Source organism: Hoplias malabaricus, chromosome 1 (genome assembly GCF_029633855.1).
Source record: "Hoplias malabaricus isolate fHopMal1 chromosome 1, fHopMal1.hap1, whole genome shotgun sequence".
In the NCBI taxonomy this organism is placed as follows: Eukaryota; Metazoa; Chordata; class Actinopteri; order Characiformes; family Erythrinidae; genus Hoplias; species Hoplias malabaricus.
The window spans coordinates 19,533,328-19,546,959 of record NC_089800.1 but is presented as its reverse complement, the minus strand read 5'-3'; the positions used below and the strand labels follow the sequence as shown (position 1 = coordinate 19,546,959).

General features: G+C 40.6%; 1 protein-coding gene across 3 annotated transcripts in view; it reads right to left on the bottom strand.

The window, feature by feature from the left end:
- sh3kbp1 (SH3-domain kinase binding protein 1) overlaps positions 1-13,632 on the bottom strand; it is a 71,714-nt gene that overhangs the window by 18,163 nt on the left and 39,919 nt on the right. For all 3 annotated transcript variants that reach the window (XM_066666726.1, XM_066666711.1, XM_066666735.1), the window contains 4 exons: positions 10,778-10,901; positions 5,484-5,590; positions 4,916-5,048; positions 2,800-2,993 (listed from right to left, as the gene is read on the bottom strand). In XM_066666726.1, the coding sequence (XP_066522823.1) occupies positions 2,800-2,993; positions 4,916-5,048; positions 5,484-5,590; positions 10,778-10,901 (558 nt within the window). The remainder of the gene's footprint in view (positions 1-2,799; positions 2,994-4,915; positions 5,049-5,483; positions 5,591-10,777; positions 10,902-13,632) is intronic.

The following is a 13,632-nucleotide window of genomic DNA, read 5'->3' as shown; positions in this document are numbered from 1 at the left end:
TGAGCTCAGTTCAGAGAGGAGGAAATCTAAAGATGTCTTCCTCTTCCTTCTAAATGTGGCCAATTAGGAGGATGAAGATGGGACAACCCACCCTTTTCTCACCCATCCACACCACAAATGGCCTGCAGCTTCAAATGTGCTTCCTGAGTGACCCATTATCCACAAGCCTCTCACCTACACACACAGACACACACACACACACACACCACACACACACACACACACACACACACACACACACACACACACACACACACACACACACACACAGGAAACAGACATAAACCCACATGGTGGACATAAATACAAGCACACAAACACACACAAAACAGTAGGGGGTTACACACACACTGAGAGGAAACAAGCCTTCAGACAGCTTTGTTTGTATTTTTTAATTTCCCCCGACTCATATGTCCACCTCAGACTTTAACACAATGCCTCCTGACTTGTGTAAGTTTTGTACTTGTAAATAAACACAAAAAAGCACAAAAAGGAAAATATTATAGTCCTTTTCCACAAGTTAGCACAGCTCCCTGGTGAAATGCTTTGCTTAAAATAAAAATAAAAATGATATTATTTTTTAGCTGTTTTCGCTCGGTTCTCTTTCTTCTCTGTTCTCGTTTTCTCCAGATTTAGTCAGTATACTTAATCTCTGCACAAGTTTTTGTCTGATTTGCTCGGTTTAACCTAGTCTTTGCACTCTCACATAAATGTGGAACCAGCGCTGTGATTGGACAGTCTCGCATGAGGAGGCAGGATGATTCTAAACTCTATGAGCTCTCCATATGAAGCAGCAAAAAATTTGGGCAGCCCACAAAACACTGAGGGGTTGGTATTATTTCACAGTTTGTGGTGTAGTGGGCTTCAAATCCCCCCAAAATAATACTGATGGGGAAAATATAATGTGATCTAAATAGACTTCAGGACTTTCTGAAAATAATGCTTATAAAAAAATCCCAAATTTTATCAGTTTTGATCAACTGATGAGACCATAAATGGAGAAATGGAAGTGGGAAGATAAAGATAAGGGGGGATGAGACTACATCTAGTGAGAGGATGAAGGTTTTACCAAGTTAATGACTCCAGTCACACCACCAAAATAGCACAAAATCACAGAAGAGAAAAAAAGACAGAGAAATATCACTGAAAATGGGAGACACTTTTTTTTTTACTAAACTCATTCTCGGGAGTCCACTTCTGAAAACTTGATTGTTAAAAGTATTTAACAAATTACTAAATTACGAATATAACTGATGGTGACAGTCCTATTTTGAAATTGCAATTAGAACTTAATCTGATATTTCATGGTGCATTAAACCCTCTCCCAATGAATCAGAATTAAACTGAACTGTGTTCAGATCACACTATGAATCATTAGCTTCGCTGCACTGGAATTCACTTCACTTCACTGGAGACTACACCAAATGACCTGAGAACCTCATCACATTTCAATTGCAAATCTCTGTCTCCCTGACAGTGAGCAGACTGCCCCAACACTGAGATAAGAGAGCGATGGGGGACACAAACTATGATGATGTATCAGTCAGAGGTCTGCCGCAGTCAGAAGTGTGAGACAGAAGAAAAGACAGAGGTGGGCAGCTTTCTTCAACCGTAAAACAAAACAAAACAAATAAAAAAACAGTGGCTGCACATTCATTAATATAAAAAATAACAGTAAGAACACTGAACACCTGATCAAAGACCTGATATATCACCACAACTCCGGTAAACTGTGCTTAAAATATTAATCAGATAAGCCGTACTTAAAGTGTTCGTGTATGAGAGACAGGAAAGACAATGAAGCTTGACTCAACACCCATGGAGCTCCAGGAAGCTGCTACTGAGAAGGGGAAGCTGACAAAAAATAAGAAGAATTATGCAAATTATGCAAAAAAAGAAGCTGCTGTTGTTTCTCGGAAACATGAACTGCCCACCCCAGAGCACAGTCCCTAACATCTTGGAATATGCTGGGCACTACTTGAACTTTGACAAGCAGAAAATGCAGCCAACTTCTAAGATGGAACTTCAGTTGTCTGGATAATTATCACTGACCCAGCAGACAGAAACTCTACGACAGTCTTTTGAAACATTAATATGACCTCACTGTTATCTGCACTCAATGCCCATGTCGGCTTCTCTGACCTTACAGGAACACTTTGTAGTTCTACAATTACCCACTGAGGTCCATCTGTTGCTCTGCATATGTACAAAGCCCCATTTCGGCCTGTTCTTCAATGAGAGGAACACCACAGGATCACCACAGAGCCGGCATGTTTTTGTGAATCTGTGGTGGTGGTGGTGATGTGTTAATGTGCATTGCATTGATACATGGATCAGACACAGCAGTGCTGCTTCTGGTATTTAACAAGGTGGTCACAGGACACTGTAAGCTCTACATTTTTGTTGGTGGACAATTCACAGTTTGGCAGTAACATAAAAGGGATTAAAACTCCAGCAGGACTGCTGTGTCTGATCCAGTCATACTAGAACCTAACAAACTAACACATCAGTGTCACTGCGGCGCTGAGAGTGATCCACCACCCAAATCATACCTGCTCTGCGATGGTCCTGAATACTGAAGAACAAGGTGTAGAAGAGTGCTAATAAAGTGTGCAGAAATACACACGGGCCACGGTGTGTGATGGTAGAAATACAAAGCAGACGTAATGAAACAGGACAGTGAAGTGATGTTTTGGATGAACAGTGCAGAGTAATCCAGTGCATGGGTGGGAGGGGGTGCTTCTAGAAGCACGGTGCTCACCCACAAACACTCCCTCGCCCCGCGTTTTAAAGTCTGACCTTGTCCACCTCATTGTCCAAATCCATGGACCGAGGGCGGAGCTTGATGGGCTGATCTTTGAAGATGTCTCCAAAGCCAAAGCCTCGTACTTTCTTGGGCTGGATCTCCGAGCTGGAGGCCACACTGCCTGCGTCAGAACGAGCGCTGCTGCTGTCTCCGCCATCACTTTCTGAGCCTGTGCTGTCTTTAACACCTACACACACACACAAACACACAAGTAAATTTGTGGAATTTGGCATAGACTTGATTCCATAGCAGCTTACAAAGTGAGGCAAGCAAATGTAGCATTAGCAGTCTTGCCCAAGGACTGTTTTACTGTTACAGCATGGTGTACCCACCCGAGAGGGGAATCAAACTGTAGCCTACTGTATAGAGGCCAGTGCTTTTATACCATGAATCCTGTATGTGTAATTCTAAGTATGTGATGTGTAAATATTATATTTATTTCACAGGAAACACCAAATTAACAAATAAATACTAATCTGTCACTGGGGTGGCACACTCGAGGGTTCATTTTGAGTATTTTTACTTAAAAAACATAACTGCACCATATCCCATTGTAATACTTTTTTTTTTTTGATGTACTGACTCCATACATCTGGCTTTTTATTTTCTCAGGGACCTGGAGGTTGAGGGTTCGATTCCCGCTCCAGGTGACTGTCTGTGAGGAGTTGGTGTGTTATCCCCGTGTCCGCATGGGTTTCCTCCGGGTGCTCCGGTTTCCTCCCACAGTCCAAAAACACACGTTGGTAGGTGGATTGGCGACTCAAAAGTGTCCGTAGGTGTGAGTTTGTGAGTGAATGTGTGTGTGTCTGTGTTGCCCTGTGAAGGACTGGCGTCCCCTCCAGGGTGTATTCCCGCCTTGTGCCCAATGATTCCAGGTAGGCTCTGGACCCACCGCGACCCTGAATTGGATAAGCAGTTACAGATAATGAATGAATAATCCAGTTATTTTAATAGGACTGTTTATGTTTGGGTGCACATAAGGCTTGTACCTCGATGAACAAAATGGAAAAAGTGTATTTTTTATTTTGAGAGTGTTTGTAAAGTAAGCTTAAAAAAAGTCATAAAATCTTATGCCCAACACAGCTCATTCTTTCACACAGGATAGTCCAAGGTTAAAGGAAGGAGTCTCAGAGACACACACACACACAAGCGCGCGCACGCAAGCGCACACACACACACACACACACACACACACACACACACACACACACACAACCACAAAAAGACCAAATGAATCAGATGGAACTTAAAGTATATAAAAGGAAACATAAAGACAATATGTGTGTGAGTGCGTGTGTGTATTTGTGTGTTCAGGTTTAACACTCAAAGTGACTAGCTATCTAGTTCTGTCTCAGGACTGACTCATTATAATGTAGGTTAAATCTTGAGCTGAAGACACACACACACACACACACACACACACACACACACACACACACACACATCTGTTTCCACTCTAAATTAGAGCCAGCACTGCATTGTCTTTGAGTTTCAGTTCCATCTCTGGGGAGCTGTGATGTTACACTTGGGCCTGGCTAAGACCCGACTAGGCCAGTGGGCTGAACTCATTCAGAACAAACGCCTTCTAGAGGCTTTGATGAGTATGTTATTTTTTTCTATGAGTACAAAATTATTATAAACCAATGCAAACTTTAATATTTCTGTTGCAAACATAAAGCTCACTTGACACCGGGTTGTTATTGGATGTAACAAATATTACTTTTAGGACAAATTTTAAGTTCTACACTGGATTTTCCATTTGCTTCAATGGTCATAAATGAACAATGACCATCTACAATGTACTACCTGTAGTAGTTCCTGTTGCGACGAGTGCTGAACAACGTTTACGCTGTGATGCTCCACTGTCAGTTGCATTACATTGCAACATATTTAAATAAACATGGTTTGTTTGATCGTTTATTCTGTATATGCACAATAATTTTAAAATAGGTTGAATGAAAAATTAAATTTTTCCCATTCAGTATTCTGTAAAACCTATCTGACCTAGCAACAGTTGCCATGGGAGAATTCCTTTGTGGGCAAAGTATTAATAGGTCAAGTGGTTAACTGGGTAAGAACTGAGAAGTGTGGGTTGTATTTTTGACTGACTGGTCTTTGTGCTGCGAGGATCTTCTGTTGGGGTTGCCAGATCCTCTTCGTCAGCCAGAATCTCTTTAGTAAAATTGGAGGGGAACATTCCTGTCTTGCCATTGAGAGAGCCTTCCCACCAGCCTTCCTCCACCTACAACACATTAGCACAAATTTATTCAGAATAGATTAACATGAAACAAGCTATTGTACACAAGCTGTGAGAAAGCTTCACACTTATGGTGTTAGGAACCTGACATCCAAGGACTTTATTGTTTCTAAAACTTACATCATGAAAGTTATTAAATTAAATACTTATGAATATTCTGTTTGAGGTCTTAAACCATTTAAAAACATTAATGGCATATAGATTTATAAAGAGTGTGGTAAGACAAAATAATCACTGCAAAAATCGTATATTTTAGATATATCACTTTTTTATGCCTCTTTGTTTAACCATTATCAACATTACATATAAACATTAAGAAGACATGTGTCATTTTGGGACGATACTAAGGCTGGATTTAAGTGTTGTGGATGTTGTGGTTCCAAAGAGAAATATGGGGAGAGTTAATATTATCACACATACCTCTCCCAGAATTTCAATAACGTCTCCAATCTTAAGCTCCAACTCGTCTTCATTCTGTGGGACGTAACTAAAGGCAGCTTTGCAACGCCTCTTCCGGATGGCCTCCCCTGTCACACAGACACACAAATAAAGGTGAATAAGTTGATACATGAGTAAAAAATAATGATATGTTTATTTTACCCAGATTAATTAGGCTCCAAAACATCTGGCCAAATACTTCAATGGTTTCTCCAGTGCTTTCAGAAAAGATGCATGTAAACACCAACAATTAACTATTGTTGTTCAACAACCAGTGAATAGTAACTGTATACAACTATATGGCAACAAACAACTGATTGGGTGTTGGTCTGCTGTGTCAGTATTTTTTGTTATTGTTTACCAGTTGTGTCTTTTCCTGTTGTTTCTTGCAGTTTGTTTTCGCAAACACTGAATTAAACAAGGAGACAAAGTGTCATTTATATAAAGCACAAAAGTGGAGCAGTGAATGAGTAAGTATGTGAGTGACTACGCATGGGTGTGTGCATATGTGAATGTGTGTGAGTCTGTAAGTGAATGAGTATGTGAGTGAGCGAGTGAATTTGTGTGTGAGTGGACGAATGTGGGAGTGAGTGAGTGTGTGTATGCGTGAGTGAATGAGCTTGAACTTAAGGCAGCCCTGTACACTGTCAGTGTTTGATGGAAGATTAGGGGCCTATTCTGATTTGAGTTGGGTGTTTTCCCAACTGTGTGATTCAGGCTGTTCATCACCTCACTAAGCCGGTCACTAAGCATTCTCACAGCGACAAATTGCACGGTCCATTTAGCACAGGCTGCAGCAATGTTTCACTTCTCCCTCTGTGCATGAGCGAAAATAGCTGCTCTAACTACAACTGACTATTCATCAGGTCAGCGTGGATCCACCCCAGAATAACCAAAGAGCATGAGCAGATCTACCTCTAACTGATGAACTCATTAACAGTTTTCATCTTAAATCAACATTCAGACCCAGGAGGACACCCTTCATACTTTCACAATCAATCACAGTAACACTTAAAGCACCAATCATTTGCATGATGGAGGATGGGTGCCAAATTTGCATTCAACCAACCATCACCTGCGTCACTGTGAGCATATTCTCCTCAGTAAATAACTCAGCAATGCCTCAGTAACAAAATCGTAAGAGAAATGGCATATTCTCAGACTCATTTAATGCATACGGTATTTAAAATGGTATGGTGGTAATGTAGTATGACACTGTAATATAATTTGTGATAACACCATCAACACTACAGTTTTTTTGGCATACTTTAACATGTTCATTCATTGGGAACAAGGTTTCACTGATGTTTATGGGTATAAAAACTGCTTCTAAACTGTTTATTTTTTAAGAAAAAAAAAAGCATTTAAAGCCCTGTGGACTGGCGCCCCCTCCAGGGTGTGTTCCTGCCTTGCGCCCTATGATTCCAGGTAGGCTCTGGACCCACCCCGACCCTGAACTGGATAAGGGTTACAGATAGTGAATGAATGAATGAAAGTATTTAAAAAAAACAAGGTTAAAAAGATATATAGACACCTTGAGCAATAGAAAATATTTTTTTAACGCCATTAAAATACTGATGAGATTCTGCCCTGGGAAGAGACTGAATTTTCATGGATCAAATAAAAATGGATCACCTTAATATTTACGTTCTTTGAAACGCCACGGCGGACTGGGCACTAACCCGACGCAATTTACACCAGGACGTTCAGCAATGTCCGCACGATCCCCCCCCCCCTTTATTTATTTATTTATTAAAAATAAAAAACACCATTATGTTTACTTCAAATACATTTCATTAATAAGGTCACACCCATGACCTTTCTGACCTTATGTACTAACTTAAGTCCAACTATTCACTTCATTTTCTTTCATTATTTATCAGCCTGACATTTATTTGGGCCTAATGCCCAGTACATGTTTTCACTACTGCATGATCTTGGCTGATGTGTATATTAGCATCCCTAAAAGATTCCTAAAAACTCCTATGTGGTTTTGGAAAACACACACATAGCCCACTCTGTACAAAGGCCCTGTGATAGACCGGCGCCCTGTTCAGGGTGTGTTCCTGCCTCATGCCCAGGGATTCCAGGAAGGCTCTGGACACATTGTGACCTTGATCAGAATGAAGAGATTAGAGAATGTGAATGAATTAAGGAAAGCCCCATTCAAACAACTACTGCTGGTTCCTATCACCATCTGAGTGGGCTGATTCTGTACAAGGAACCCCTGACCATTATTTAATTACTGACTAATGGTCTTCATTCATACCAGTGCAATCTCTTTAGAATATCATGGAAAACAAAGGCCAAGCGATTTGGAGTCATCAGTGAAAAGATGTGCTTTAATGAGATGAACACATGAGGGCAGCATGTGCTGTTCATCTGGGTCACTTTGACTAGGGTCAAAAGTCTGCTGAAACCCTCTTAGCTAGCTAATATTAACAGGATGCCTGTCCCCTTTGCTGTAGCCTCTGGGAAGGCTTTTTACATAAGAGGCTGGAATGTTGCTGTCTGGATTTGATGGCAGTCAGCCATAAGAACAATACTGAGGTCAAGTACTGATGTTGGACTGGTGACTTTAAGAGCATGTGGTGCTACTCCAGAAAACCCCATGTTCTTTCTTCCTTTTCTAGAGAGATTACAGGCTGATCTTCCACAGCTGGGATGTCTGTTTCCACATTTAAACCCTAAAACCCTAAAAGCTCGAATCATAAGGAGTGTCTAAAATGTCTGGAAATGATTAGGATTAATTATTAATTAATTGTTGATTAGATGAACTTGTATGCGCGTGCACACACACACATACAGACACACACACACACACACACACACACACACACACACACACACACACACACGTGGTGTATGAATGGGCCATTTTAATAGATATTTTGAAACATTTGTAATATGTGCATAGACCACAAATCTCATTTGATGTTTATAAGAACTGTAGACTAATAAAAAAAACAGAACACAGGTGGAAATTGATTGCTCTGTAATGTAATTTGTTATTATATTACTGCTCTAGACTATTACTCAGAAGACTGAGGGTCATCTGTCTGAACGTCAAAGCTAATAAAACGCCTGTCTGAGATAACACTGCCAAGGCCAACACCTTCTGATACATGACACAGGTCACTGCTGCCTCTCTCTCTCTCTCTCTCTCTCTCTCTCTCTCTCACACACACACACACACACACACTTTCCCTAAGCCACTGACATTAATTTAACTCTAAGAGTATGATCTGCAGAGCTGCTCTAATTGACTTTGAGAATGCTTTAATTAATAGCACACACACACACACACACACACAAATTACATTCAACTGAATCTCACTATCCTTGATCGTACTCCAATGTACCTCTATAGTGCAGCATCAACCTTCTTTAACCTTCTTGTTCACTCACAGCTTCAAGCTGAGAAATGCAGTATGGATGTGTCCACAAGTGTGTGTGACTGACTGTGTAAAACTGTTCAGGGGAGTGTGTGTGTGTGTGTGTGTGTGTGTGTGTGTGTGTAAGAGAGATAGTGACTGGGTCTGTTAACTCAATTTGGTGTGATTACAGTGTGTAAAATATGAAATAAAAATCACTGAGTTGTTGGCTAATATAACAGAGTTTGGCAGTTATCATTCTCATCCATGGGCACTGAGCTGCCCAGAGGCACTGTGTTAGCAGCGGCACAAAACAGAGCAATGGCAGGCTTCAGTAACCTCAGGAGAAGCATGTGCTTGCCTTCAGCCTCCCAGCTCAGTAGCACTGTTTGTTTGAAGGGGCCTACACTAAACATGAAATCAGGTTTCATTAAGACTGTAGCATCTCAGCCACCTTAAGACTATTAGAACTGACCTACCCCTCAACTACAAGCTCAATATAAGGGTCATTAATATTGGCACCCAATAAATTTGGATTATAATTTGAACTTGAATTATAAAAACATTGTAACATACTGCCTGAAACATGTGGAATAAAGAATATTTTTTTATCATGTGCCCAAGAGTTGCAAATGGCCTGGATTTCACTGGAACCCCATTCCAAAAGTAAAAGTCAAGGCCTGAAGGGGTTCGGGCACATATCTACAAAATTAGTATTAGTATTTTCAAAGGAAAACCATAAGCTGTTGCAGATTTTCAGCCAATGAGGAATTCAAGCATCTCCTTTAAAAAAATCTTCCATTCGACTTTAAATGTTGCTGAATCAAAGTGTTTATGGTTAAAGGGACTGTGATGAACATGTTGAGGCAGAACCGAGTTATGTTCATTTACAGCCAAGAATAAATCTTCCGTTGACCATAGTTTTCATTTCAAACATAAGCAGATACAGACTCTACAGGCAGGCAGTAAAGTGGTAGAGATCTAATCTGTGGTATCTGTAGTTTTTATGTAGATTAAATGGAGTCTGTGCAATCTGTACAAACCTCAAGTGTGTGCTTGTTTAGACACTTGTACACATTTGTGTTTTTTTTCTGGTGGTCAATTTCTTGGTGACTGTTGAAGTAATAAAATGTTAAATATAATATGAAATAATCATGTTTACACCTTTATTGGGCATGTCTTTCAGGTAGACAGTTATCCAAACGTTGTGAACCGAAGACATACAGAGAAAAAGACGCTAAGGGTTGGACTGATTCTTGACTGGGATCATATCCACTGAACTCTGTGAACCTAGCTGTTCTCTGGCTTTCTTGCTGACATCTGATTTTTCAACAAACCAAAAAAAAAGAGACTGTTCATCCTGTCCATTTAGACGTCTGTTTTCCATTCATACTTCATCCTTCCTACACTACAGAGCTCTGGAACTGGACCGACACTGATTGCCCCAGCTGCTCTTGGTCAGTTTATATGATCAACATTTGGGTTTTTAAAAAAAACTCAGCGGATATGAAAACATAAATACACAACTCTCTGCCCCTCAATGTGCGGGCAAAGCAGCTCAGTCAAGGACAAATGAAAGGTCTATGACAAACAAAAACAACTCTCTGTCCATTCTTCCACTAAAACTACTTTGATTCCAAAATTGTTCCACTGGGTCTCATTCAAAACCGGAAGTAGTGTCTGTCAAGGGATTGCTGGAAGTTGCGGTGACCCCTGTAGTGAATTCTGAAGCCCCTTTTTTTCCAGTATAGTGTAAGAGTAACTACATTTATATGTGAACATTTAACAGGTCCCGTGAGTAATGCTTTTCAGTGGTTTTTCAGTGACAACCCCACACAGAAAACACACAGAACACATAAAAGACCTTGTGTACATTTGCATAAGGCTGTAATTGAATTTTACCTTTTTTGGCTGTTCTGAGGCAGGATTCTGATCCAGGGCTGGCGCTGCCATTGGAAAGGTCAGATTTGGGGCCGGATGTCTGGGATGCTGGACTTGCCTCCTTCTTCACCTCCTTCTTAATCTCCTACAAGAGACAGAACATAGAACAAAAATGTTTTTAGTAGCCAGTAGAGGGAGCAAGAGCCCATTATCTTTTATTATGTTATGACAGAGAACTAGAGGTAGAAAAAATTGAGAGTGAGGGAATGTGTGTGTGTGTGTGTGTGTGTGTGTGTGAGAGAGAGAGAGAGAGAGAGAGAGAGAGAGAGAGAGAGAGAGAGAGAGAGAGCGAGAGAGAGAGAGAATTAGTCCTTCATGCAGCAGAGCAGAGCTGGACTCATTTCCTGCATGCAGTGACTCAGAGGAGCAGTCAACCTCTCTCTCTCTCTCTCTCTCTCTCTCTCTCTCTCTCTCTCTCTCTCACACACACACACACACACACACACACACACACACAAACACACACACAGCCTTAAGCGCTTCTCCATCTGTGAGTCTCACAAAAGCCCCTCGTTCTCTGCTTTTCTTTCTCCCTCCACAGTGATGGTGAGGTAAATGTCCCTGAAGGAACTGTACAGTGCAAAATCTACAAATCTAATGCACATCATTTTCCCTTGACCTCAGATATCATCAGTCACATCTAAGACATGTTTGTTCCCTAAACTTTACTTCTTTAATTCTGCACCAGAGCCACAAGACTAAAGAGCTTTTGAAAGTTCACTATTTTCAGTTAGCATTGTTGCGTTATTAGCAAGTCTTTAACTACTTCTCTCAGATCATTGATCTCAAGGTGCGACAACTTTGATAATGAAATTTATAGGAAATAACCCTTCTCTCTCTCTCTCTCTCTCTCTCTCTCTCTCTCTCTCTCTCTCTCTCTGTGTGTTTGTGTGTGTATGTGTGAAGGCTACTTTATGAGGTAAAGGCTTTCATTAAATGCTAGCTTCATTAGTCTTGTAGCTCCACTACAAAACTCGGGATGATTTACTACATTTGGGGTGAGGGGTCAATTGTCTGATAGCTATTATTGTAAATAATGTTCTCCGGTATTAAATTACATACCTAGGTCACCTCACCCTCCTCCGCCCTCTCTCTCCACCCACTCGTCTCTATTTATCTCCATATCTCTTGCTCTTTCCTCTCTGAATGACAGAGCAGTTAATTGAGGAAAGCAGCAGACACTATGTTTGCACAAACCAATGTTTCATTAATGCAGAATAAGCTTTGTACTCTGAAGGTGGGCAGCATCTTGACTGACAGGTGCCCACCACATCCATAATAAGCAGCCAGCCACACTGCAGACCCACACACACACACACACACACACACACACACACATACACACACACACACACACACACTTGGACACCTTTGCACAAAACACAATACAGGTTTTTTTATTCTCACAAATCAAATCAAATCAAATGATGGAAGGCAGTTGCTGTGCTTACGGAACTGTCCTGATTTCTCACCAGTTTTAGGTTACAGCTGCACACCAAAGACAAATGTCCTAAGCACAGGGGCTACAGTGGCCTAAAGGTTAGTGAAGTTGATTTGGTACCAGAAGGATGCAGGTTTGATCCCTCAATTGGCAGGAAATTTAGGGGTGGGGGGACTGAAGGAACAACACTATATCACACCTCAGTCCATGGCTGAGGTGCCAACTAACCCCAGGAAAAATGCTCCCTGGACACAGAGGAGCACTGTGTGTGTGTGTGTGTGAATGTGAGTGTTCACTGCCAGGGATGGGTTAAATGCAGAGGTCAAATTTCAATGCACTTTTGTACAATGGCAATTAGTTTCAATCATAAAATCTTTTGAGGCTCAAAGGCTTGGCACTTACTATTAGTGCTGGGTAAAAAATTGAATGTTATTTTCAGTGACAATTTTGGCCACCAGCGATTATGAAAACCAAACAATTACTGTGCAGTTTTCTGTTTTGTAATATTAGTTGTTTTGTCTAGTGGAAAAAATCCAGGGCACCTTTTTCCTGTACAGTACTGCACATTGTGCCCTTGAAGTCGAAACTCCTGCTCAAACCCACGTAACACAGCCACGTAACAGATATGAACTGTGTAACAATTCGGATTTGGCCAATGAAATTCTACACTGAACACAATACTATGAGAATTGTAGCCATATCTATTTCTAAAGCCCAAATCCAAACTAAACCTACTCTACATTCAGTGTATAAACGCAGGGGAGGGCTGGATGATACGGCAAAAATTGATATCACGATACATTTCTTCATTTGGGTCGATACTGTATAATTCTAATATTGATATAAACAGTACAAAGAAAAGCATGCAAGAACAAACAAGAAACCTGACATCATCAAGCATAAACCTATCGGTTTTGTCAATATTGATATTTTTAAGCTAAAATTTAAATTGAGTGCACTGAACTGACTACAGCGCCCTGTAATGAACATCAGTCAGTGACAGATGCGGTAAATAATGACAAATGTGTTTAAAAATCGTATCATTGTTATTGAAACATTTCATATTGCGTTATATATTGATACTGGATTATTGTCCAGCCCTAACACGGGGTACATTTGATATCACTGCCGCATGACGTCAATTGTTGACTGACATAAACAACTTCAGCTTGGTCAAAGTAATGAAACTTCAGCAGGGTTGTGAAAATGACCACTGACACAAAAGAAGCAGCAAGGGTGTGTGAAATTAAAGCTTTGTATTAGTCACAAAAAATGAGCTATTCCAATCTTGTGCACTTGCTGTATTAACTTAATTTGAGCATAATGTGTGCTTTTTTGATTTGGCCCTTAATTCTGATGCACAGTTATGTTTTAT